General features: G+C 41.3%; 4 protein-coding genes across 6 annotated transcripts; 3 read left to right on the top strand and 1 right to left on the bottom strand.

The window, feature by feature from the left end:
• Nucleotides 1-3,904: 3,904 nt before the first annotated feature.
• Nucleotides 3,905-4,413, bottom strand: LOC115662098 (uncharacterized). Its single transcript, XM_030584283.2, has one exon. It carries the CDS (start codon nt 4,291-4,293, stop codon nt 4,084-4,086), a length of 210 nt encoding a protein of 69 aa, XP_030440143.1. The 5' UTR covers nt 4,294-4,413; the 3' UTR covers nt 3,905-4,083.
• Nucleotides 4,414-7,578: 3,165 nt separating this feature from the next.
• LOC115693260 (CBS domain-containing protein CBSCBSPB5-like) lies at nt 7,579-13,692 on the top strand. Its single transcript, XM_030620245.2, has 15 exons — nt 7,579-7,938; nt 8,099-8,299; nt 9,389-9,557; nt 9,652-9,784; nt 9,882-10,052; nt 10,130-10,208; nt 10,316-10,429; nt 10,583-10,649; nt 10,850-10,955; nt 11,044-11,102; nt 11,670-11,779; nt 11,887-12,017; nt 12,554-12,639; nt 12,731-12,820; nt 13,078-13,692. The coding sequence occupies exons 2-15, from the start codon at nt 8,163-8,165 to the stop codon at nt 13,255-13,257; spliced, it is 1,632 nt and encodes a 543-aa protein (XP_030476105.1). The 5' UTR covers nt 7,579-7,938; nt 8,099-8,162; the 3' UTR covers nt 13,258-13,692.
• Nucleotides 13,693-15,007: 1,315 nt separating this feature from the next.
• On the top strand, nt 15,008-18,956 carry LOC115693268 (non-specific phospholipase C6). Its single transcript, XM_030620254.2, has 3 exons — nt 15,008-16,880; nt 17,300-17,476; nt 17,587-18,956. The coding sequence occupies exons 1-3, from the start codon at nt 15,767-15,769 to the stop codon at nt 17,883-17,885; spliced, it is 1,590 nt and encodes a 529-aa protein (XP_030476114.1). The 5' UTR covers nt 15,008-15,766; the 3' UTR covers nt 17,886-18,956.
• Nucleotides 18,957-21,372: 2,416 nt separating this feature from the next.
• Nucleotides 21,373-25,207, top strand: LOC115661382 (nuclear transcription factor Y subunit C-1). 3 transcript variants are annotated; one of them, XM_056314772.1, is made up of 2 exons: nt 21,373-22,092; nt 23,380-24,675. In XM_056314772.1, exons 1-2 carry the CDS (start codon nt 21,416-21,418, stop codon nt 23,417-23,419), a joined length of 717 nt encoding a protein of 238 aa, XP_056170747.1. In that variant the 5' UTR covers nt 21,373-21,415; the 3' UTR covers nt 23,420-24,675. The 3 variants fall into 3 exon arrangements, with proteins under 3 accessions (XP_056170747.1, XP_056170748.1, XP_030439534.2); XM_056314773.1 differs by lacking the exon at nt 23,380-24,675 and adding an exon at nt 24,916-25,207 and having other exon boundaries at nt 21,374-22,092; XM_030583674.2 differs by lacking the exon at nt 23,380-24,675 and adding an exon at nt 24,882-25,207 and having other exon boundaries at nt 21,374-22,092.
• Nucleotides 25,208-25,661: the final 454 nt, after the last annotated feature.

The following is a 25,661-nucleotide window of genomic DNA, read 5'->3' as shown; positions in this document are numbered from 1 at the left end:
CATATTACCTGATAAATCGATCTTTATCATCGGCTAATGAGTGAAAGACTCCTAAGGAAGTATGGTCGGGAAAATCTGTTGATTACTCCGGATTACGAGTATTCGGATGTCCTACATATGCTCATGCGAGTGATGATAAGCTTGAGCCGAGAGCGAAGAAGTGCATATTTTTGGGTTATGCACATGGGGTGAAAGGATACCGGCTGTGGTGCACTGATCCCAAATCACCCAATTTTCTAATTAGTAGAGATGTGATCTTAGACGAAATTGCAATTCTTCAAAGAAGGGGTCTTGCGACACAACCAAGAGAGCAGACAGATCGGGGTGTCAGTAGCGAGGTGGAGACTCCGGAGACCTCGGAGGTAACAGAAGTAGAGACTGTAGATGAAGCCGCAGTTCCTGAAGTCGGTGATACTGAACAACCAGCAAAGTCGCAGCACACTATAGCTGCGGGCAGACAGAGAAGGCAAATTAAACCACCGGTACGTTATAGTTATACATATATTGCTTATGCATTGACTATAGGTGACGAAATGGAGACAGATGAACCTTCGTCTTACCCTAAAGCAATGGCTAGTTCTGAGTCGTCACGGTGGATAGGGGCTATGAGTGAAGAGATGGAATCACTCTATCGAAATTAGACATGGGAGCTAATCAAAGAACCCAAGAGCCAAAAGATTGTTGGAAGTAAGTGGGTCTTTAAACAGAAGGAGGGTATTCCCGATGTCGAGGCAGCAAGATACAAGGGGAGACTTGTTGCGAAGGGGTATACATAGAGGCAGGGCATTGACTACAACGATATTTTCTCTCCTGTGGTAAGACATACTTCTATTCGTGTTTTACTTACCTTGGTTGCTGCATAGGATCTAGAGCTGGAGCAACTAGATGTGGAAACGGCGTTTATTCACGGTGAGTTGGAGGAGCAGATTTACATGAGGCAGACAGAGGAATTTGCTATTTCAGGTAAGGAAGCTCATGTTTGCTTATTGAAGAAATCTTTGTAATGGTTGAAACAGTTTCCTAGGCAGTGGTATAAACGTTTCGATTCTTTCATGGCTAGTCAGGACTATTCTAAAAGTCAAATGGATAGCTGTGTTTATTTTAGGAGATTGGAGGATGGGTTTTTGATATATCTATTGTTATATGTCGATAATATGCTGATAGCAGATAAGAATATGTCTGATATTGATGTGCTAAATAGGCAATTGAGTGCTAAATTTAAGATGAAAGATTTAGGTGCTGCAAAGAAAATATTGGGTATGGAGATTTTGTGTGACAAAACTGCAATAATTTTACGTCTTTCTTAGAAGAAATTTATCGAGAAGATTGTTGCATGATTTAATATGCAGTTAGCGAAATCTGTGAGTACACCTTTAGCAAAGCACTTTAAACTTTCAGATAAGTTATCACCACAAACTGAGGAAGAGGAGTAGCATATGTCCCGTGTTCCTTATTCTAGTGCAGTGGGTAGTATTATGCATGCTATGGTATGCACTAGGCCTGATATTTCACAAGCAGTGAACGTTGTTAGTCGCTATATGAAGAGTCCTGATAAAGCTCATTGGGAAGTTGTGAAATGGATCCTCAGATATTTAAAGGGGACAGCAGACGTTGAAATTGTGTACCGAAAGGACAGTAATGGCAGTTAGACCACTGGTTATGTGGATTCGGATCATGCCGGTGACTTGGATGAATGCAGGTCTTTAGCAGGGTACGTATTTACGCTAGCAGGTGGTGCAGTTAGTTGAAAGGCATCCTTACAGAATCACGTTGCCTTGTCTTCGATTGAGGCAGAGTACATGGCACTGACCTTTATAGCGAAGGAGGCGATATGGTTAAAAGGTTTTCTCTCGGACTTTGGGTTAGATCATAAAAGTGTTGATATACACTGTGACAACTAAAGTGCAATATATTTGATATATAATCCGATTTATTATGAACGAACGAAACATTTCAACATCAAGTACCACTTCATTCGAGATGTCTTAGCGAAGGGTATGGTTGTTGTTAAAAAGATTGCGATATCAAATAACCCTGCGGACATGATGACTAAGCGTGTTCCTTTGGCGAAGCTCAAGCTTTGCTTGAGCACAATTAGTGTCTGTGGAGAATGAACGTTTGTCGGGGCGTTGAGAGAACAACATAGATGATGAGTACTATGACTTGATTACAAACATTGAGTTAAGGTAAAGAATTGTTAGATTATGACTCGAGTTTGAATTGCATACGGAACGTGACTTAAGTAAGTTTTCATATTCGGCCGTGAAGATATATATTTTCTGTTGGAGAAAATATTCAAAATTGCCCACAAAAGAAATCCTTCTTGTGACACGTACAGTGGACATCTTTGTCCTGAAGTTGGGCGGTCAGCAAAAGGAGTTAATCCTTTGACTCCTTGAAGCTGCAGAGAAAAGCTTGTGGGCCCAGGGGTAATAGAAGGAAAGAAAATGAAGGGGCTAGGTCTTGCTTCCTGTGAAACCCGTCCAAAAGAAAAGAAGAGTTCTTTTCTTGGATTTAAGCCGCCGCACAATCCGAGAGCCGCATGAAGCCGCACAGTGCCGAAGACGAGCCGCGCGAAGAAGAAAAGAAAAGAACGTCAGATGCACGTTCTTGTTACGAGCCATACGTGAGCATTTTGCTTTGGGTTTCAACACGCGGTGATTTGTACTTCAAGTTTATTTCGTCCAATTGAGTTATTTATTCGTAGACATTTTGAATTTTGACTTAAATCTAAACGTAGAAAACACTTGAGCGTTTGAACGATTTGTAACTCTGATTCTTCAATATAATGGATTATTTATTGCTGACTCTCCCCGTGAATGTAAGTACCGACATTCTGACCGAACAACATAAATCTCTGGTGTCCCTTATCGTTCCTTATTTATTTCTCTAGTATTTTCATATTGACTTAATTTGTAAGATCCTGTCATTTTCGCGTCATCTTCTAAGAGTTCTATCTATACTTTTATCTTTTCCTTGATTGGCCTATTCCTGTCATGTGATAAAAGAAGGACATTGCTTTTATACTTATCTTCTCTCTTTTTTTTTGTTTCCGACGATTTCGCCTCGGAGAGGGCACGGAAACAACAGTACAACGATCGAGGCATGGAGACCAGGGGAGAAAGAATGCGACTTCTGTCCTGTTGGGCCGCTCCTCGTCTTTTTCAGATGGGTCAATTCAATTGATATCGACGTACTTCTTCACGGAGCTTTCGCTTGCGCAGCAATATTCGGAGGGGTGCGAAGGAAATGGCTTTTTTGGATTCTCTACTTGCAGTCATGCCATTGTTAGCAAAGCAAGTAGCAGGGCTTTGCTCAACATCCCTCCCTAAATGACCTAACGTCGCATTCGAAACTTGTTGCCCTAGAAGATTTCATTCTATATGATAATACTCACATGGCATGCTTTTTCTTAGCAGGACAAGTAACATCGTTCCGTTGTGAAACATAAGTCCTCGTCGCGTTTGTAAACCAAGTTGGCAGCATACAGCTTAAGTTTAGCACGGTGAAAATGCTCTAGGTTTAGCACGATGGGTCAAGTTGCTTTGTCATGAACTGACATGAAAGAAAGAGAGTGGAGAACTGAGAGAGCGTGAAAAGGTTAATAACGGGTCTACAACAGTTATGCATCACCGTGACGTGTGTGGGCTTTCTCGACTCCTTCAGAGTAGTGTATTGATGCCCTGACAAAGTAGATCAGCATCCACATATCTAAAGCCAACACAAGAGGGGTCATGCGATACGTAGTCTTCTTCAGAGCCTTCTTACGATCTGCAGACAATTAAGTTGCCATAAACAGCACATGCATATGTTAAAAGAAACAAACTTGTTAATGATGAGAGCTCTCTCTCTCTGTCGATCACAGAAAAAGGACACTGTTCAGGCCGGTAAGAAATGGCAAAACCAATAGCACTAACAATGATACAATGAACCCGCCAAGTACTAAATTGTACAGACACTGACAGAGAGAATGAGAAAGGGAAACGCCAACCGCAAACCAAACACCGATACCCGCCTGTCCAAAATAACAAGAGCAGAGCCCGTCAGATCGCAAGGCAACGCACTTTCACTATAACCTAGCGATTATCCGGTGTAGATGTGGACGCCGATGACGACGAGGAAGACGGTGACGAGGCCGAAGAAGATGACGGCGTGGACGACGACGGAGGCGCCGCTGGTCTGCATGTTGCCGAACTCGACCACCCGGTGGCGCCCCGGGATCTGGAACAGCAGCCCCGGGCTGAGCAGCACGAACAGCACCACCGCTATGATTACCGGTCCCCAATCCCCCATCGCTGAAAAGCTCTGTAAATGCTTTACGTCCCCTGCGCCTCCTGACTTCTTCGCGGTCTTGGAGAGGGAAGGAGAAGAGACGGAGAGCGAAGTGGAAGGCGACTCGTTTTGAATTTTTGAAGTGCATGGAGGGATGCGGTGGCTCGTCGGGAGGGGGACAACTGCTGGGTAACCGGAACGAACGTGTTGCTCTTGCATCTTCGACGGTCCCGATTTCCTAGGGTGGCACGCGCACCCCCCACGATCGGGGGGGCTTGTTCGCGGCCCGGCATGGCTTGGCAACGGCCCATGGGCCGTTTGTGAAACATTTGTGTTGGGCTCAGACTGTCGGCCCAATGGACATGGAGGTCGGAGAATGATCATGTTTTTTTCCGATGATTTTGGAAAACATTTTTCAAAAAATGAATGAACGAAAAATATTTTCATCGTTCGCGAAAATATTTAAGTAGAAATTATTATCGATAGGGAAAGCATTTTTCGATGGCTAATTACTTCAAGCAATACGAGCGATCATTTTTTGGAAAATGTTTTCGAAATTATTCATTTTCCGCACAACATACGGAGACTTATTCATCACTTTCTTTTTTCCGAATTTTAGAGCTCATCAATGTAAAACATGTGCAACATACACATTCAATCTTCTAGGAACTCAAGTGTGAATTTCACCACTTCTAGTTTTAAATGACGGTTTTCATTGTATGTGACCCGCACTATGAGTTTTGTGATGTACAAATGCCACACCATGACTTTTCGAATTCACGTGTCTCTCTCTTTTCTTTCTTCTTTTTTTGTTAAAAATGGAAGTACGTACTATGTTCGCCTAAATAGTTCAAACAAAACAATAAAAGACATAACATAAAAAGAAGGGATAGTTTATTGAAGATTCAAATTCCTATATGAAAGGGTAATGCATTTTTAGACTTTATTTTTTCGCATTTATGTCTTGTAATTATAGGGAAAGTTGTCTCGGTGTATAGATATTTCTGCAAATTTTCCATATAGATATATTTTACTATCGATCCTTTCAATAAAATTCTACAATAGTTATTGCCAAGCGCACTTGCGAGACTTGAGTACAACAACATCTCTTTTGTGTTAGATATTAAGGCCTAATACCTTAAAAAACCTCAAACTTTAACTTTTGTCCCAATTTTACCTTTTGTCTTGTAAAAAACCTCAAACTTTAGGTTCATTCCCAATTCTACCATAATTTTTTTTATCCCATAAAAAACCCTCAGCTTTAAGACATGTCCTAATTTTACCCTGAAGTTTTTTTTCCTATGAAAAACCCCTAACTTTAGGTCTTGTCCCAATTTTACTCTAAAAATTTTACAGTTTCATGAAAAACCACAAATTTTACTTGAGCCACAAATCCGCCCCCGTTAACTCTTCATCCAAAATTTCTCGTTGACAACTAATAGATGGAAAACTCTCAAGCATGAGCTGTTCAAGCATCTTGAGCGCTCTCCTACCGCGAGAGATGGAACATTCCCAAGCACGAGAGATCGACGAGCGCAAATTCACTAAGGGCGATTTTGACGGAAAGTTAATGGAGAGCAGATTTGAGACTTAAGTAAAAGTTGGTGACCTTTTATAAGACAAAAAAAATTAAAGTAAAATTGAAATTGAACCTAAAGTTGGAATTTTTATATGAGATAAAAAAAATTTAGGGTAAAATTGGTACTCGACTTAAAGTTGATGGTTTCTTATGAGACAAAAAAAATTTAGGATAGAAATTGGGACTGGACCTAAAGTTGATGATTTTTTATAAGACCAAAAAAAATTTTAGGGTAAAATTAGGACATAACCTAAAGTTGAAAGGTTTTTTATGAAACAAAATGTAGAATTGGGACAAAAATTAAAGTTTGAGATTTTTTCGGGTATTAGGCCTAGATACTAATAGTCCTTCCTAATGAGGAAATTTTAGCAAAATGTCAACCATTTATGGTAATGTGTTTCTATTCATCAATTCTTTATTAACTAAATAGGTTAATCGGAATTCTAATGCAAAAAAGGATTTTTCGTTACTATTATCATGTAATTTCACAGATGTTTTAGCACTTTTGAAAATTGTTCAGCATTTTTTTATAATTCTTTTTTTTTTTGAAACAGGTGTTTTAACTAGATCCACGCATTGCGGCGGGGTCCAGCATCCAGTGAAAATGGCATCGGGTTGGTCTTGTTACGAAGGAAAGAATAATTGAAATTGGGATGACCATCATCAAGTCACTTGACGTATCCAAATTTCTAATTCAATGGCGACGTGAAAATTGGCAAGTCATGCGCATGACGCATTACACTTTCTAGCGTCGACTGCCAACCCTTATCAGGACAAGCCCCTAATTTTTATTTTCTTCTAAAAGAAGTTGAAGGCAAGAGGCGTATTTATGGATTTAAAAGTGGAAGGTACCCCGTACTCTCGTGAAGTCGATCTAAACCCTCAATCAGTGCAAGTTCTAAGCTATACAACGATTCTTTGTACACTCGTCTTTTAATATTAAAAATAAAGTGAATTGGAAGTTCTAAAACTTATCACGAAAGTGCAAATTGAGTCTTAAAACTTTCAAAAAATGCAATTAAGTCCCAAAACTTATCACAAAAGTGCAATCGAGTCCTAAAACTTTTAAAAAGTGCAATCGGGTTCTTAAACTTGTCAAATTGATCCAATCAAGTCATTCCGTTTATTGCACTTTTTGAAATTTTTAAAACTCGATTGCACTAGGTTTTAGGGCTTAATTACACTTTTCGTGACAAGTTTTAAGACTTCCGGCGAACTTATCCCAAATTTCTACGTCATCACGTCATGCGAAAACAACCTTTATAAAGATCAAATTCATTCGGACAAATAAGAAGGGGGGAAAATGCACCTATTCCCTCCATCTATTTCCTTCCTTATAGAAAAAAAATACACGGTCAAAAAACTTTTCGACCAAAAAAACAGAGCAAGAAAAGAAAAGAACAAAGAGGGGAGTTTGAAAATTTGTTTATCCCGTAAAAAAAAAGAAATCAACCTGGTTCGATCGAAATTCGAAGCGCGTTTACGGACCTCACAATCCTCGAAGGTCGAAGCTCGGAATTTCCCCCGTACCGTTTGTTCGCGTGTTTTTTTTTTATATTTTTTATATTTTTTCCTCTGGCCAGCGAAATTCCCCCATTCTCGTTGGAGGACCTTCGACCAGGTAAGAAGAACCGGCGACGTGTCCGCCCCTCATTGGCCCGCTTCCAATAGAATCGAAATTTTCACTGTCCCCCCACCCCCACCCTGCGCATGCGCGCTCCGTTCCCTTCCCTTCCCTTCCCTTCTTTAGGTCGCCCCGGTCCATCTCCCCGGTCGCTCCATTCTCCCGGGGGAATCGAGAAAGTTCCGATCGGGATTCCCCGGCCAGAAAACTTTTTCCGGGCAAATCCTCCGCTCCTCGCCGGATTCCGGCGGCCTCCTCCTCTCCGGGGAAACCGGAGTTTTCCCTCTTCCCTCGTCCTCGCGAGCAGGAGGCGGGGGCGGTACCGTCGTTTTTTTTCTCTTTTCCTTTTCCGGGCGATCGAGCTTCATGCCTCGCTCGTATTCATCATAGTCGATCGGGATTGAGATTTCGGTCTTCGGTTCAATCGGTTTCTGTCGCCGGAGGAACCGGCGTCGTCTTGTCGGTGCGTGTTGTTCCCCGCTTTCTTGTTCTTCTTTTCATTCGATTTGAATTTCGTCGGTCGAGGTTGGGGCAGAATTGTCGGGTTGGAGTCGCTTCCGCGCGAAGGCCTTGGTTTCTGCGATTTTGTTGTTTTGTGGTGGTTGACCATGCCTTTGTTGCAGGAATTTTCTTGGAGGACAGGGAGGAGGAGGTGGGATTGGTGGTGTGTGTTGATAGTCGGTGAAGATGGCGAGTCAAAGCGGTTCGTCGAGGAGAAGCGTATCGCTGTCGAGCCTGTCGCATGGGAAGAAGAAAGCTTCCGAAAATGGAGGAGGAGGAGGATTCGACGCCTCTCGGAAATCTCTTTCGTCGTCTCGTTCCATGTACCTTTCAATCATCCTTTCCTACGATTCTTCCTTTCTGCGGTTTACTTTTTCTCGTGTTCTCGTGTACGCGCCGGCATACCGATTGATAATACTGCGAATTCACATTGGAAAATCATTGGTCTGAAAATCCGGACTCCTAAGACATTTCGTCGTCCTCGCGGTTCTGTTGCTGCCCGATTTTCCTCGGAGCCGATGGTTGACAGAGTGAAATTGGTGATTTTGTCTGTTTCGGTCCATGTTTTGTAAGTTGGGGATATCTACCTTCAGTAATTGCGTTATAGAAATACTCAAGCTACGCTCCTCCCGGTCGGAAACTTCCGCGCTGGTTTATGCCACCCTTTTGTCGATTTTCCAGCTTGTTCGGAAAGTTTCTATTTCCTATAAGAAAAGGAAAGCGCAGCACCACCTTCTCCTTGAATTTTGGACGATCCTATATGCAGGATCACTTTTTTCTGTTTCCACTTAAAACACCAAAGAGCCATTAACCATTAATGTATCTCTGCGGCTGAACTGAAAAGGCAAGGAGAAGGCTTTTCCGGGTGTGGAGGTCTCTCGGCATTGAAGTTTGCTCCTAAATGATGTATCTTTTTGGTAACTTGTGGTTTTTGCGTAATCAATTCATGCGGAAGGTCCTTTAATTCAAGGGGCGTTGTTATTGCTATTATTCTTACTTTTGCCTATTTTCTCCGAATCATTAGATATATGTCTTTCCTGGCCTTTCGTTTTTACACGTTAACATGTGCATGCGAAAATAACAAATGTTGATAAGAGCTGTTCTGTTTGTTCAGAGGATGCATAATATGTTTTTCTCGTATGGATATCAGAGCAAGGGATTTCTTTTTGTTTTCTGTTTTTTCTTTTGGGGGGTGGGATAGGATCAGGCGCACGTGAGGACTCTCTCGTTCTCTGGTCATGAATTTTCATCTGAGCGTGTTCACAAGTGCCTTTGTGCCTGCATCTGCACCATTTTAATGTGGCTATAGCGAGAACTACATGAGGAAAATTTTCTTCTCCATATCTACAGATTTTGAGGCTAAAACCAAATTTTAATTTCCTAGAACTGTATTTGAGCTTGCTTGGTTCCAGGGGATTAACCGGAGAGCGCACTGTGAAGAGACTGAGGCTGTCAAAGGCCCTAACAGTACCCGAAAGTACAAGCCTTTATGAGGCTTGCCGCAGGATGGCAGCTCGCAGAGTTGATGCTTTGCTGCTAACTGATTCCAATGCACTGCTCTGTGGTATTCTTACAGACAAGGTTTGATGTTTGTAACTAGTAACTTCATTCTTGTGCTTAACGCTGTTCCTGATTTAAGACCAATATTGCTTTTATTTGCCTTTGTCTGCTGAAGGATATAACAACAAGAGTCATAGCACGGGAGTTGAATCTTCAGGAAACACCTGTTTCTAAAGTAATGACTAGGAACCCGACATTCGTTCTCTCCGACACCCTAGCTGTTGAGGCACTTCAGAAGATGGTGCAAGGTTAACGACAATCAAAGGAACAAATGCTGTCTACTTTAGTTTTATTATTGCTTTATATGTTGAAATCAGGCTATGGTCCTGATACTTCTGGCTGCAGGAAAGTTTAGACATTTGCCTGTTGTGGAGAATGGGGAGGTCATTGCTTTACTTGATATAGCCAAATGCTTATATGATGCTATTGCTCGTTTGGAGAGAGCTGCTGAAAAGGGAAAAGCAATTGCTGCAGCCGTAGAAGGTGTTGAAAAAAATTGGGGGACATCCATCTCTGGTTAGTGCTGAATATTATTTCTGATATCTTTGTTTTTTCCCTACATGCTTTGTCTGATTATATTGTGTACGACACAGGCCCCAATACATTCATTGAGACACTCAGAGAACGAATGTTTAGACCCTCCCTGTCCACAATCATATCTGAGAATTCAAAGTAGGTAATATCTCCTTTTGCTTTTTTGATTGAATATTATCTTCATTTATCGGACTATTATGTATTGAAAGCTTAAGCTTCTTCTAATAGATGTTGGCATTTTTCAGATTGGTAACAGTTTCACCAACAGATACAGTCTTAGAAGCAGCAAAAAAGATGCTTGAATCCCGATTAAACTCAGCAGTTGTGACCGTAGAAAATAAACCAAGGGGAATTCTAACGTGAGTTGGTTTTGGTTTAAACTCTTTCTTTTCCAAGAAATAGAAAGGAAGTGACTTTTACAGACTCATGCTTCAGTTCGAATGAAGAGTTATTGCGTAACATTTCCAACGCAGTGACGATTCTTATGGGAATAAATTTTGTGTTTCTTTCAGTTCAAAAGATATATTGATGCGAGTAATAGCTCAAAGTCTTCCTCCAGATTCAACTCCTGTGGAGAAGGTATTTGTTTTGTTGAGATGGGAGAGTGCATTCTCAAACGATTTGACTAATTAAGTTTGTATCTGTTTGAGACCTTTTCTCTATGATGTAGCTTGGAAAAATGTAATAATTTAATCATTTACAGAGAAGAGCTCAAATTGATATGTGTTGGGACTCATATGTGCTTAATTGCTGTTATTATAATACCTTTTTGATTGCAGGTCATGACTCCAAATCCAGAATGCGCAACGGTTGACACTCCTATTGTTGATGCTTTACACACCATGCACGACGGAAAATTTTTACACCTTCCAGTGGTAGATAGAGGTGAGTGACATTGAATTAGGAGTCAGCAGTTGCTTGTTGGTTTAGGTGGATACTTCATAATTTCTAATTAAATGATTGATTGGAACAGATGGAAAAATTGTCGCCGTGGTGGATGTCATTCACATAACTCATGCTGCTGTTGCCACTGTGAGTTGAATTTCTAGCTAGGGTGTTCACTTCTTGCCTTTTGCATCAAGCCTTGCGTGGGATAGATGCATAATGACTCTTTCTTCCGTTATGATTTTCGAAAAGCAAGTACCTTTTTATAGGTTGTCAAGTTTGTTTGTAATACTTTTAACTTTCATTGAGAAGTAGAACAGCTCGAGATTTCATGTTTTTTATGGCTTTAGTATACTTCTTGATATTGCAAGGGGTTTGCAGTGCACTTGGTAATCAGATTGCAGTATGCCATATTGCTTTTATCTACTGCAACTTCTTGGCTTTAGGATTCTCTTTCCGTGGGTTGCTATTCTATAGAACTTCATGGATTAGAATTTGTACTCCCTGATTCTAACTAAGCATCATGTACAGTGTTGGGGCATTTCATTGGTCATTTGTTTTGTGTTGGAATCAGACTGAAGAATCTTGAGAAGATGGCCCCTTCTCTTTGATGTGTCCTTTTTCTCTTACTAAGATCTTTCATGAGGCTTATTCCACGTTCTGTTTACTACGTACTAGTCTTTCAAGTTTTAAAGCTTTTGTCTTCTTGACTAGGTTGGAAGCTCTACTGGAATCAATAATGAGGCTGCAAGCTCAATGATGCAGAGGTTTTGGGATACTGCTATGGCTACTAGTCCAACAGATGATGATGAAGAAACCAGAAGGTAATATGATATGCCCAATTTTTTTGACGAGATTCTTTTTCATGGAGGAATTTCTATGGCCTGCTTTTGCAACTATTGTTTACTTACCCCACCAAGCGACATCTCAGTGAAGGTTCCATGAAGTTAACTTCAGATGGAGGAGATGCTGGGAGATCATTATCCTATTCATCAAGCCAACCAAATTCATTTGCCTTTAAGATTGAAGATAAGAAGGGGCGGATGCATAGATTTTCTTGTGGTAAATACTTCTTTTTTGCTTATGAACTTAGCTTTCATAGGAAATTACTGCAATTTTGTCGTTCTTTTTCCCTAATGTGCTGTGTTTGCCATCAAGCCATATGATGGTGCGTCCTATTGGTTTAGACAAAGTACTCTCCCTGAAATTTTAACCATTATGAATTATTTTGAAGTGATAATCCTGGTCTGCAATGGGAGAATCCCTGATGACATTGTGCTGCCTGATTTTTTTCTTCACTAAAAAATTTAGTACAGCATATTTATGTCGTTTTAACAGAAATGCTTTTCATGGTTGTTTTAAGTAATGCTCTTAAGTTCAGATACCACTAGTTGCTATTGCAGACTTTTATGAAATTGTGAGAACCAACTTTTGGGAGTCTTTATACAATTGAGAGATTCAAGAGGATGCATTCTTCCAGGATTTACTAATTTCATCAGTGATGAACGTTCTGATGCGGAACTTTTCTCCCAACATTAAGGCATAGTGCCGTGTTCAATTGACTTTTCCCTTTGTTTCATGTTGTTGTTTGATACCAGATACTCAAAGCATGACAGATGTTATAACATCAATTGTCCAAAGAGTAGGTGATGACATCAACAGAAATAATCTCCCTCAGATTCTGGTATGTCCAGTGTCACAATTTTGTGGATTTCCATGTCATCTCTGCCCATAATTTCTGTGTCTTTTTTTACTAATTCATTGCCCATTGGCAGTATGAAGATGAAGACCATGATAAGGTCGTCCTTGCATCAGACGGTGATCTCACGGCTGCAGTTGACCATGCAAGGTCAGCTGGTTGGAAGGTCAGCTGCTTTGTATATCAGTTCCTCTTTTACTCTAAAAAATTATAGATCAACCATTTATTCTGGAGCACAAGAACTCACTGCGAACTGTCTTCACTCATTAATGGCAATCCTCTGTCTGTCTGTCTGTCTCTCTCAATCATTGATCGGCCATTAATTCCTGGCATCTTTTGGTGGAACACTTATTGCAATTTGATCATATGATCAATAAAATTGGCGCTGCATAAAGTTTGATCGTTTTTTCTGACTTCTTGTAGGGTTTAAGATTGCATCTAGATTATTCCGGAACAGCCAAGGGAAGTAGAGGAGCGACTGGTGGTGACATGGCTTACGCCCAAGCAGATGCTTGGGCTTCTGCATACAGTGCTGTTGCAGCCGGGGCTGCTCTTGTTGCTGGGTTGGGAGTGTTGGCATACTTGAAAAGAGCTGGTAACTAAATTTCCATATCGATTACCAATTGCAAGGAACCTGCTGAAGTGACAAACGAAAGACGAAATCCTAACATTAATGCTTGGCGGTATACTGCTCTTAATCATATATACTCCGGGGACTGGACGCAGAAGGGGAAGAAAAGTTCTTGGCACTTGCTGCCGCTGTAAGGTTGTGCTATGACACATTTGTTTTCCCAGGTGTTGCGGTTCCTGAACTACAGGAATATTTTTGGCTGGTCGATGTTTTGTGTCACTCGAAATAAAATCGAGACTTGTTGGTTCGAAAAACGAATATTAATTGATTTTTTTGTTTCTTGGGTTTAGGCAGTATTGTATGTGATGTGGTGGGTAACTGCTACGGGACTATATAACCAATCTTTGCATTGTTTGCAATCACTTTGACTATACTCTGCAAGAATTTTGGCAACATTGGTTACTAAACACTGCTTTGTCTATCTTCTGTGTCTAGTCTTTCTTTTTTTGCCTTTGTTTATATCCACAGATCAAGACACATGGTCATCGCGAGATGGGTTTACAGAGCCGGGCACCGCCTTGCACGGTCATTAGTTCTCGTGGTTCGTCGAATATAAGTGACGCAAATAAAGAAGAAAGGATATGAACTCGTTGGCATTCCAACTTTTCCCCCCCACTTTTACATAGGTTAAAACTCGCCATCTACATCTAAACATCCCAACCTTGACCCCATCCCATCCCGCCCCACCCGGCCCTGCCGGTGGTGTGGCCTGGACAGTTGAGGAATTGGCTCGTTCTGGTTTCACGTTGTCGGGTGCGCGGACCCCCACAAATTGCTCGGCCCCGATTTTTAAGTGCGTAAATATTGGTACCGTCACTCTCTTTTTGTGTGGTTTTCGGCTTCTCTTTTCTCTTTCGTTTTTCTCCTTTTCCCACTCTAGCGTAGGCGCTTTTCATAGGGGCTTTCCCGTTCACACCATTCGTCTGCAGAGGACAGAGACAGAAGCTGTCTCCTACGACCTTCTTACCTTGAAATAGGGTTCAGAGACCGACACGGAATTCCCCTCTAAAAAATCGAGTGTGTTCTTGTCATCAACATCATTATACCTACTCGGATCTGACAAATATGGAGTCCGTTTAAAATGTTGGGGCATCTATAACTATAGTAGTTTTGCTAGGAAACTGGCAATAATGTCGAGATCCATACCGGCCACACGCATTTCCATTCGGGTGACTACTAAAGATGAACCATAATAAGATGGAAGGTTGAATTCTGTCCCTGACACTGTTGCTATATACGAAAACAAATGCTCATTAATGCCGGCGAATCACCACCGTTCAGGTTCAGGAGGAGACCCCCCACGCTTGGGTCTGTCTATTATGTAATAAATATCCCATCTCTGCCCAGTCAACCGACGGTGAATTCGATAACGCTGCTCCGGCCAGGATTCAGGGGGGACTCCATGCCAGGTTTAACCTTCTTCTGATGCTTTCAGTTTCCGAATCAAATCTCTGCATTTCCTGTTTTCTTTAGCTGTTCTTTTATCTTGTGATAACTACCGCCTCAGACCACACGGGTTGAGATAGTCAAAAGCGCCATTTTTCGTGGGAAATTGACAGTGAATTATTATTTTTATCTGATTTTCGGCAATTGACAACCCCTGACTCGCACGGGGAGAGAGCGATGGAGTACGATGTCAGTGGAGAGTAGCATTGTTGTCATGAATGATTAGATTGTGACGTAAAGAGATGCAAAACGGTTTGGATATATTTCCTTCATCTAAGAAAAAGAGAAATGTTCTAATATAATCCGATCGGATGTAGCCTTAGCATCCGAAAACCCGTACGATGTATTGTGAACGAAGTTTAGACAGAGCACGATCAAAACAACAAATAATTTGGGGCCAAAAGAAAGAACAGATTATGTTATGCTATAACCACGTTATCATCGCTCCATTTGATCGCACAGAACCTGCAAATGACCCTAGAACACACGAGGGAAGAAGAAATACCAATGAAACCAAAAAGATCGGACCCTGATCTTTTGAGAGCCAAAAGATGATGCCACCATCACCCGAACCGAAACCGAATCGTCGAAAAACACGCGAGTGTTGACCGTATTCAGTTCGTGTGACCGCACACGCTACCGCACACGAAAAAGCTACAGATTTTTCAGTTGTCCCACAAAAAGGAACCATGTCATGAGCAGAGAAGGACCAGAAGTTTCTCCTCTTCCGCACTGTCTGGTGTCTGCACCATAAACAAATACAGTTGCCGCCTCTTCTCCGAGAGTGAAATCAGGAATGAACATGTCACATCACACCCCAAAGCCAAAGCCAGATGGAATGAAAGCAGCTTTATTGTGATTCAGCCAAGATTCTCCACCAACTTTATTACTCCCACACTCAAAATAAAGCTCCACTATCAGTTCATTGCCCTACAAGGCCCTTTAAAAAGCTAATCAGAAAAGCCAATCTTGCATAAATCTGGACAAACCCATTTGCCAAAATCATCTTCTTTCGGTATCATTTTTCACTCTGGTATGTCTTTCACTTTTCCTAGCGTAGCAGCTATGAGAAATCCTAAGAAGACGACGCTGCTTCCTCTGTTTCCCTCAATTCTGCTCCTGTGTCTCGCTCTTTCACGTCTCTCCCTGGCGCAACAAGGACAACCCATCAAGACGATCGTGGTACTGGTGCTGGAGAACAGGTCCTTCGATCACATGCTCGGATGGATGAAAAGAACCATCAATCCTAATATCAATGGCGTCACCGGGCACGAGTGCAATCCGGTCTCGACCAACAAAACTGACCCGGAAAGGATCTGCTTCACGGACGACGCCGAGTTCGTCGATCCCGATCCGGGCCACTCGTTCGAAGCCGTGCAGCAACAGGTGTTTGGGTCCGGCACAATTCCCACCATGACAGGCTTTGTGGAGCAAGCCCTGACCATGTCGCAGAACCTCTCGGAAACTGTGATGAAGGGGTTCAGGCCTGAGTCTGTGCCTGTTTATGCCTCTCTGGTGAGCGAATTTGCGGTGTTCGATCGGTGGTTCTCGTCGATTCCTGGCCCAACCCAGCCCAACAGGCTCTTTGTCTACTCCGCCACTTCTCATGGCTCCACCAGCAATGTGAAGAAACTACTTGCCAAAGGGTTTCCTCAAAAGACCATCTTTGATTCTCTCCACGAGAATGGCATGAACTTTGGGATTTATTACCAAAATATACCCAACACGCTGTTCTATAGGAACTTAAGGAAATTGAAGTATATCTTCAAGTTTCATCAGTATGATCTGAAGTTCAAGAAAGATGCTAGAAATGGGAAGTTGCCTAGCCTGACCGTCATCGAGCCTCGGTACTTCGATCTCAAGGGTATGCCGGCTAATGATGATCACCCTTCTCATGATGTGGCCAATGGCCAAAAGCTTATCAAGAAAGTCTACGAGACACTAAGAGGAAGCCCTCAGTGGAATGAGACACTCTTGATCATCACCTATGATGAGCATGGTGGATTCTATGACCATGTCAAGACTCCATATATCAATGTGCCTAATCCGGATGGGAACACCGGCCCCGCTCCATATTTCTTCAAGTTCGACCGCCTCGGAGTACGGGTGCCCACGGTCATGGTGTCTCCTTGGATCAAAAAAGGAACGGGTAAGTGCACTACATTAGCCTTTTTGTGGTGCTGTTGAAGCTCCAACTATTTGACACAAGGAATATTTTTTCAAACATAATCATTTTATTGCCTGCTTATTCAATTAGTTAATGAGTTTTTGCCAATTAGCCACGACTGCAGGGATCACATATTCTTTGATCGAGTGAAATATTCTATGGCATTGTTGAATTAGTCATCCTTAGAATGGAGTTTAATGATAATTATTTTGAGAAGGGTGTTACCGATTTGAGGCTAACTTTGATAATATGCTTTTGACAGTAAAAAGATACTCTATAGTTGGGTGCTGATGCTTGCGGTTTGGTTGCTATTTGGTAACAAATGGCTCTGATATTTTGAGGAACTATATGTGCCTCAGGCACGTATTGATCTTTTCCTATTTGGATTGGTAATAATGCAGTGATAAGTGGTCCAAAGGGACCGGCTCCAAATTCAGAGTTCGAGCATTCTTCAATTCCTGCAACGATAAAGAAAATTTTCAACCTCACCTCCAACTTCTTGACTCACAGAGATGCATGGGCTGGCACATTTGAAGAGGTTGTAGGAGAATTGACCTCCCCCAGAACTGACTGCCCAGGTAATGGAGAATTAAGTGATCACTGATTACAATTAGCAAGTATTTAACATGCTGCTCAATTATTATATGTCGGTTCTGATGTCATCTGGTATTTCTGGACTTCTGTGCAGAGACATTGCCTGATGTGACGCCTTTGAGGAGTTCGGAAGCAAAGGAAAACGGCAGGCTATCTGAGTTTCAGAGTGAAGTTGTGCAGTTGGCGGCTGTTCTTAATGGGGACCACTTCTTGAGCAGCTTCCCAGATGAGATAGGCAAGAAGATGAGCGTAAAGGAGGCCAGTGGGTATGTGAATGGCGCCATTTCTCGGTTCATCAGAGCAAGCAAAGAGGCCATCAAGTTGGGTGCGGATGAGTCAGCCATTGTTGATATGCGTTCATCACTCACTACAAGGTCCTCTATCCACAATTAGATAGAACTCTCGGGGATGTTGAAATATTCGATAGAACAGTCTATATAAGAAAATTAGGTATATCTATGCTTGGGGAATCTGTATATCAGAATGGTTTGGAAAGAAAGATTAAATAGGTTCGTTTTTCTAAAATGGTTTTCCATGCTAGATGATTATCTACTTTAACTTGCCATGGAATATAGGACGGCAACAACTGCTTCTCTGAAGTTGTTCTCTAAGTGGGAATGATGTGAAATGGTAGACTAATGCTTCATGTCTTCATATCCACCTTCGGAAGTTCATCCAGAATTGGAGAATCGGTTGAGCACTTGCGAGATTTCATGAAAAATTGCAGAACCCTTTGAGGATGCAATCTGGATTGCTCTATGATCTCCCATCTGCAACTTAAATCATTTTCTAAGAGCACTTTTTCAAAATTGTTACTCACCGCATTTAGCAAGGTCAGGTGAACCAGGTCTGAGTTGCGGCATTGGTTGCGCGGCTTTGCTTCACACTGGTGAAAAATTGCCTAGCGCTTGGTTGTAGCAACTGAGGACACTCGGTGATGAGACGATGAAAGCCAATGTTAATTTGGTCATCTGTCAACACCTTGAATGGATTTCTCAGGTAGCCAAAGACAAAGCAGGTTACGCATCCATGTGAAAGAGGAAACAAAAACCTCTGAAACTTGCACAGGCTTCTACTGTGTATTTATGTATGACCTCAGTGCTTTTGTTTTGCTCGACCAAGTCAAAGGGGTTGGCAAACAGACCTTCACCATGCAAAATACCATCTCTCAGTGTTAATGTATGTTGCCGCCAAGCTGCGAGAATTATCTTCCGGAGAAAGGTTATCTTTCGACGAGTGCAATTGCACACCGGACTCGTCCCGAAACTTTCGAGAAATTCGCAGTATGGTCCTCTGTTATGGGATAAAGCAGCGATAAAAAACCGAAGCTTTGGACTTAGCTTCATCATCATTTCTTTCCATTTGCTTTGGGTTTTGGTGTTTGAAGTTGAACAATCGACCACACTATTGAAATATTAGTCAATGTTCTTCAGCAATGAAAGCCTTGGAAGCGGGATTCGAACCTTCGAAGTCGCCCAACAGATTCCAGAGTCTGAAAATTACCGGTTTTTCCTGCTTACTCTCAAAATTATCAATTTCCGCTTTGCATAGGTGTGAAGGTAGAGATTGTAATATTGAAATCATCAAATTTTATGAACAGACATGATATGGTATAGACATTTCTATCAATGTCAGCTTCTGTACCATCAATGCTCTGTCGACTCTCCACATAACAGAACCGTGACACTGAAATTAGTGATTTGTATGTAGTGTTGAATGGTATGTAAATAAACGTTAGAGCTAGTTGTATAAGATCTGTATTGAAGTGTAGGTAAAAAAAAATGTCGGTTTTGCATTGTAATTGAAAAAATACGGAGAATTTATTAAATAATTCCAATTCATTCTTTTGTTAAAATGATCGAATTCGATCCAAAGTAGATTTATCAAAATGGGTCATAAAATCCATATTTGATGAGCCGAGTTATTATATGAGTTAGTTATATTCAGTAAATTATTTATAAATGGGTTTAGAATGGCAAAACCCCGAAAAATATGTTTGTTAAATGAGTTTACGGTTTAGCCAAACCCAAACTACCTTTGTGATTTCCTTTTCACTCACTACGAGAAAAGAATGGACTACTCGGGACTGTTCCAAGTTTAGAAAAGTTTTAGTAGGCCTGCAATATGGGCCCGACTTTACTTATTGAAAATATCAAGACAGCTTTTTTTTTTTCCCATTGTTTTTTATTTTTATTAATCTTATAAATTTCGTATGTTAATTATTGGAGTATATCTTTCCTTTGTTGCCTTTGGTATTGTTATCTTTATGTAATATTATAATATTAGTCCTTGTCATTGCAATTCATGGTCAGCATAAATTATCTTCTTCAATATCTTACATTTCAATTAATTAAACTTTCAATTCCTCCACGTTATTAGTTGCTGTAATTTTATAAATTCACTACTAATTACTAACTTTATCTTATTATTCATTGTGGATTAATACAAAAATTGAAAGTCTACACAATGTTGAAAGCCAATGCTTTAGCATCTTATTGTCGAAATAATGATTATATCCAAATCACATATACACAAGAAGAGCTTAAATTAAGCTAACTAGGTGGATATGGATTTTCATAGGTTGGATTAACTATTGAAGCATTTTAGTAAATAGATCAGGTTGGGTACGAGTTGGGTCGGATCCGGTATGGATCACTAAATTTATATTGCATATAAATACATTAATTTGGGTCGAACCATTTTCGACCCGACCTAAATTTTACTCGACCTACCTTTTAGATGACCTGCCAAAATGTGAAACAGCTCTAAAATGATGATTTAGAAAATCATGCAAACGAAACTCATAACCATTTTGTTTTGTTTTGTTCTTTTTTTTTTTCAAACTACTTGTTAAAAATATTCAAAGAAAAAGAAATGGAGAACAGGGGAAAATTAAGCGTGTGTTTATTTTACGGAAAACATACCATTTCTGAAAAATTATCAAAAGAAATTCATATTTTTTAATTTTTTTTTTCTTTTTTCTTCTTCCTTGGCGACCGACCACAAGTGAGCTCCAGCCTTGCCTAAGGCTAGTGAGCTCCAGCCTCGTCACTAGAGGCCGCAAGCTCGCTTGATCTAGCAAGGCTTGAGTTCGCCGTTCTTGGGAGAGCTCGAGCCTCATTGTGATCTCGCCTGCAGTTACCGTGACCAGCTGAAGAAAAAGAGAAAAGAAAACGAAAGAAAAAAAAGAAGAAAAGAAATAAAAAAATAAAAACAGATAAGAAAATAAGAAATTAAAAATAATAATATTCGATTTTTTAAAAATTAAAAATTTGATTTCTTTAAATTAGTATTTTTTTTATAAGAACAAACGTTTCATTAACCAATGACCCGAACCTAAACGACGAGAACCCAGGCACGACCTTTGTGGACTGGGTCTGAGAGTCGAGAGCACTACCCTTATATATCCGAGTTCGGGTGTTGGAGCAATGGGTACGGGCACCAGGGGTTCGGGCCCGGTCGTCGGAGACCCGGTCTTTAATGCCGGTGCTCGGGACCTAACGTTGGAATTTCTGTGCTCAAATGTAGGATTTCGGATTTAAGACCCGATACTTAGTCATACTTTGAAAAACGTTTTTCGATTCTTTTAAAGAGAAAATCATTTTTCTGAGTTTAAGGTTGGTAGGAAAATATTTTTCATTGACTTATTTTCCTAATCGAACCAAATGATAGAAATTTTTTTTTCAGAAAATGCTTTTCGCGAAGCAAACCGAGCTTAAATAAATTATAAAAGAACAAAGTGGGCCCCAGGTCCCAGTAGGAGAATCAGCCACCACCGCAGGATTCGTTCCTTATCCTCCATCTCTCCCCCTCCGTCTTCACGATCAAAATAAAATCTCTCAAAAAAATAATTTTTCTTTTCCAGAAAAAAAAAAAAAACAAAAAACCTCCCGATCTCCCGACCTCCACCACCGCCACCATCGATGGACGACGCCCAGCAGCAACCCCAGCCCAACCCCTACCCGGCCCATCCTCCGCCGCAATCGGCCGCCGGAGCCGCGGCCGTGGCGCCGTTCCACCAGCTGCTGCGGCAGCAGCAGCAGCAGCTGCAGGTGTTCTGGTCGTACCAGAGGCAAGAGATCGAGCAAGCGAACGACTTCAAGAACCACCAGCTCCCTCTGGCCCGGATCAAGAAGATAATGAAGGCCGACGAGGACGTGCGCATGATCTCCGCCGAGGCCCCCATCCTCTTCGCCAAGGCCTGCGAGCTCTTCATCCTCGAGCTCACCATCCGCTCCTGGCTCCACGCCGAGGAGAACAAGCGCCGCACCCTCCAGAAGAACGACATCGCCGCCGCCATCACCCGCACCGACATCTTCGACTTCCTCGTCGACATCGTCCCCCGCGACGAGCTCAAGGACGAGGCCGCCGGCCTCGGCGCCGCCATGGTTGGGTCGCCGGCGAGCGGGGTCCCCTACTACTACCCTCCGATGGGGCAGCCCGCCGCGCCGGGGATGATGATCGGGCGCCCCGCCCTCGACCCCGCCGGAGGAGTCTACGTGCAGCCTCCTCCGCCGTCGCAGGCGTGGCAGAGCGTGTGGCAGACTGCCGCGCCCGACGACGGCGCATACGGCAAGCCGGGGGATCTCGATGGCCAAGGGTATGTATCAAATGATCGCTATCTTGTGGCTTCAATTCTCTTTTTGCATGACTTTTCGGGCTTTCTTTTCCGTCTCGTTCTTTTTCATCTGCTGGGTGAATGGTTTGAGGTGCTTGTGAATTGTTCTTGTCGCGGTATGATGATTGTGTGGATTGGATCATAAGCTTCCCCAAGTTTGGATTTTGCTACCTAGGATTTGATAGCGATGTGCTTGGTTGGGAAAAAAAAAAGGTTGTACCTTTTCAATTCAAGCAATAGCGTTTCGGGTTTATCCTGTAAAATTGCAACCAACATTTGGACAAGTACTGGTTTTTTTTTACTGTGTAGTTTCTTTTGGGCGCTTGAATTTTTTAGCTGAAAAGATGCTCAGCCATTCCCTGATATAGCAGCTTGAGCTGCTTTATTTTCTTGTAGAACTCGAGCTCAAGCTTGACTACGCCGGAATTGAGCCAGTAGGAAAAATTCGAATCAATCTTCAGTACTAACCATCTATTAAACAGAAGATTTTGAACATACACTAGCCAAAAGTACATTTATTGCAAAGATTACGTTTCAAAAGGCAAGCGACAGGAAATTCATGAAGAAAAATGACAATGTGAAGATTACATTTCAAAAGGCCAGTATGATGCAATCCAATGTCTTGCTGGATAGACACGGGACTTGTTGCCATAAGCCAGCGAGTAGAGAGTTACTACGATATTTAGGCTTTTGGTTCCATGCGTTAGGTGATACTAGATTCTGGCCGGTAGGTGACCTGAATGTTAGGAAATTGGAGGGATGCAGGAGAGTCACTACGTCACCTTTTTATAGAATATGACAAATGGCATTGCTTGCTCCCATGCAAAGCACTTCTTCAAGAGAGGTACATGGCTTTCTACCAAACAATGTTTTACTGTAAAGATTTGGAAAATTATTAGTTGTTCTTCTGATCCTATAACTGTCTGTGTTTTGTGAGGACCAAAGTGATAAAAAATAGAGATTTTTGACTGGCCACTTAACTGCGGAGAGATTAATGTCAGACACGATAAGAAAACTCTATATTGACTTAGTTCACCAATAATGTAGGGATGGTCATTATGTTATCACCATGCTTGTGAATCAGCTTTGCTTCTTTGGTAAATGTTGTCACTCACTGGCAATAAAGATCAGTTGGCGAGTATGTCTATATATTATGCCCAACTCTTGGTTGAATATTCTTCTTCATCTTCCAATGTTTTTTCTTCTCCATGCCCATCCTTGCCCATCTTTGATGTAGAAAATTATTCTCACATGAATTTTTCTTCTTAGATATGTGTACCATGAAGGGAAAGCAAACCACCAAATGTGAGGGAACGAAGGGGGGGGGGGGGGGGTGTGGAGGTCTGAGAGCTTTGATGCAGCTGAGAACCTAGGAATGAACTGTTCTGGATTAATCGACTGATATTATGGCAGCCATCTATAACTCTTCATAGTTTAATACGGTAAATGAATAGTCAAAACCATTGGACAGAAGATGCTTGCCATATGTTTGAAATGTTTTGAGCCAAATACAAGAAAGTCAGTACTTTGATTATTCTGTCAGCTGGTTGGGGTTGGGTGTTACTGGATCATTCCAACCTGTAGGGCATCCAAACTAACTCCAACTCCATAGTCATCAATAGTGGCCAATGGCTTGAGCTTATTAGCTTGTATAGTTGCTTAAAGAAAGCCCCTCTAGGAGATATAGGATATATGGCAGACTGTATACTACCAATGCACAACTATGATTTTAATTGACTAAAATTCTGGTGAGAAGTGACTGCCATTATTTGAACAATGTGAGAATATCGATCTCCTCGACACCTGTTAAGTGAGAGAGATCTTTCCTTTTCCCCCTTTCAGGTTAGTTGATTGAATCTGTATTGATATGCTCTAGGACAGATATCTTTAATAGTATACTTAGGTAGAATGATTGTTCACTTGTTTCTGTTTGCTGAGTGAATTTGTCTAAGGCTTAAGAATTCTCAATGATAAAAAATGCCACTTCCTTTTTCCCCCGATATACTTTATTCTGTCGAATGAAACTTCATGGCGAATCTTCTTTGTGAATGTAAGTTGGTCATCTAGATGATTCTGCAATTTTAACGTTTGTCAGGGTAGTGAGAGTTTATTTGCCAGTTCAAACATTGCATTAACCTTAAATAGTGAAAGGGAGATGATTGCTCCTTTAAGTGGATTGTAAAGCCTGAGTATAAGCTCTAGCATATGGCTGCTGACTTCTTTGCCCTTTTATGGACTGTGAAGTTAACTGTGGGACTCGGGTATCCTCTAGTGCCTCGTGGGTGTTAAGAATTTTTGCTTATCTCAGTAAAAGGTGTTGGTAGTGGTACCAAATCAAGAGTTCTTCTCAGAAGTCATTACTATGTGCTTTTTTTTATTTATGATTTGAGTTTGTATAGTGGAAGGTTTTTTTTCTTTTTGGTTTTAAGTGTAGTGGGAGGTTGTTCATATGATATTTTGGCTTCGTGTTGGCACTTGAATCTTATGCTGGCTCTGACTGCCTACTCGTCTTTGTATGGATCCTCGATAAATGTTTGAGAAGATAATGCTCGGAAAAGTATTACCCTCGTCAGTTGTTCTGTTGCATGGTCATTAATAGGAATCTGCTCAAGTTTTTTAACAGCTTGACCATATTGTTTTGGAGGTTTGGGGTGTGCTGTTTAAGGATGCCTTACGTTGGGTTTTCTTAAGATTTGCAGTTGTTTATTTTATAAATGCTTTTGTTATGCGATTGTTGATTGATCTTTTTTCATTGATTTTAAACTTGCAAGGTATTGACTGTGAATCTTCTTTGGTGATGCACAGTTGAATCGAGCAGACTGATATTAAGAACTTAACATTAAAATTTTATCTGATGCGGCGAAGGGTTAATGAGCTTTGCTGATGTTGACTGGACTTTTTATCCCCCCATGCAACTGTTAATTATATTTTGTGTGGGCAGCGTTTGTTAGAAAATGTATTGACTTTCACCAAAAACTTGTGAGGACTCCGATAACTTTATTGAGTGCAGCAACAGAATTGCTTGTATGACTCAGATAACTTCATGAGAAGTTGACTTATGATTATGAATGGAAGTGGAAGGTACATTTCTTTCTCCCTTCTAATCTTCAATTCGGCTTCTTTTCTGGCTTCTTCTTTTTAGTTCAAGCCATTTTGCTGCTTGTAATTTCAGTCCAACATTTGTTCGCAACCATGGCCGTGGTCTCTTGTGTGACTTAGCTCATTGAAGCAATTGTTGTTTTAAGGAGACAGCATATGCACTCACTAGTCACTACCAGCTATTCTTACAGTTTCTTTTATTCTTTTTTTTTTTTTGGGGCGGATCGAGAATTTATTTTTTTGGTCAAGGACGGATCAAGAATTAATTTCGCACCTCGATGAAGTCTCTAAGGTGAGGATCAAATGGCTTTGCGTCAGGTTTTGGCGTTGGAAGGGTAGTTTAGATAGCTCTTCCTATTCCCACAATGAATAATCATATTAGATTAAGTGCAAGTGATAATAGCACAAATGGTTCATGAACTTTGACTTAATGCATAAATTTTGGATCTCTA

Source organism: Syzygium oleosum, unplaced genomic scaffold, assembly GCF_021117445.2.
Source record: "Syzygium oleosum isolate NSW1041296 unplaced genomic scaffold, Sole_v2.1 Sole_v2.09, whole genome shotgun sequence".
In the NCBI taxonomy this organism is placed as follows: domain Eukaryota; kingdom Viridiplantae; phylum Streptophyta; class Magnoliopsida; order Myrtales; family Myrtaceae; genus Syzygium; species Syzygium oleosum.
The sequence above is the reverse complement of the archived record's forward strand: the minus strand, read 5'-3'. Positions and strand labels throughout refer to the sequence as shown.

Coding starts and splice junctions, on each gene's coding strand:
- LOC115662098 (XM_030584283.2), bottom strand. CDS start 4,293: ATGGGGGATTGGGGACCGGTAATCATAGCGGTGGTGCTGTTCGTGCTG.
- LOC115693260 (XM_030620245.2), top strand. CDS start 8,163: ATGGCGAGTCAAAGCGGTTCGTCGAGGAGAAGCGTATCGCTGTCGAGC. Junction 9,558..9,651: donor GTGGTATTCTTACAGACAAG/GTTTGATGTTTG, acceptor TGTCTGCTGAAG/GATATAACAACAAGAGTCAT. Junction 10,650..10,849: donor ATTCAACTCCTGTGGAGAAG/GTATTTGTTTTG, acceptor TTTTGATTGCAG/GTCATGACTCCAAATCCAGA.
- LOC115693268 (XM_030620254.2), top strand. CDS start 15,767: ATGTCTTTCACTTTTCCTAGCGTAGCAGCTATGAGAAATCCTAAGAAG. Junction 16,881..17,299: donor TTGGATCAAAAAAGGAACGG/GTAAGTGCACTA, acceptor GTAATAATGCAG/TGATAAGTGGTCCAAAGGGA. Junction 17,477..17,586: donor CCCCAGAACTGACTGCCCAG/GTAATGGAGAAT, acceptor ACTTCTGTGCAG/AGACATTGCCTGATGTGACG.
- LOC115661382 (XM_056314772.1), top strand. CDS start 21,416: ATGGACGACGCCCAGCAGCAACCCCAGCCCAACCCCTACCCGGCCCAT. Junction 22,093..23,379: donor GGGGATCTCGATGGCCAAGG/GTATGTATCAAA, acceptor TTTTCTTCTTAG/ATATGTGTACCATGAAGGGA.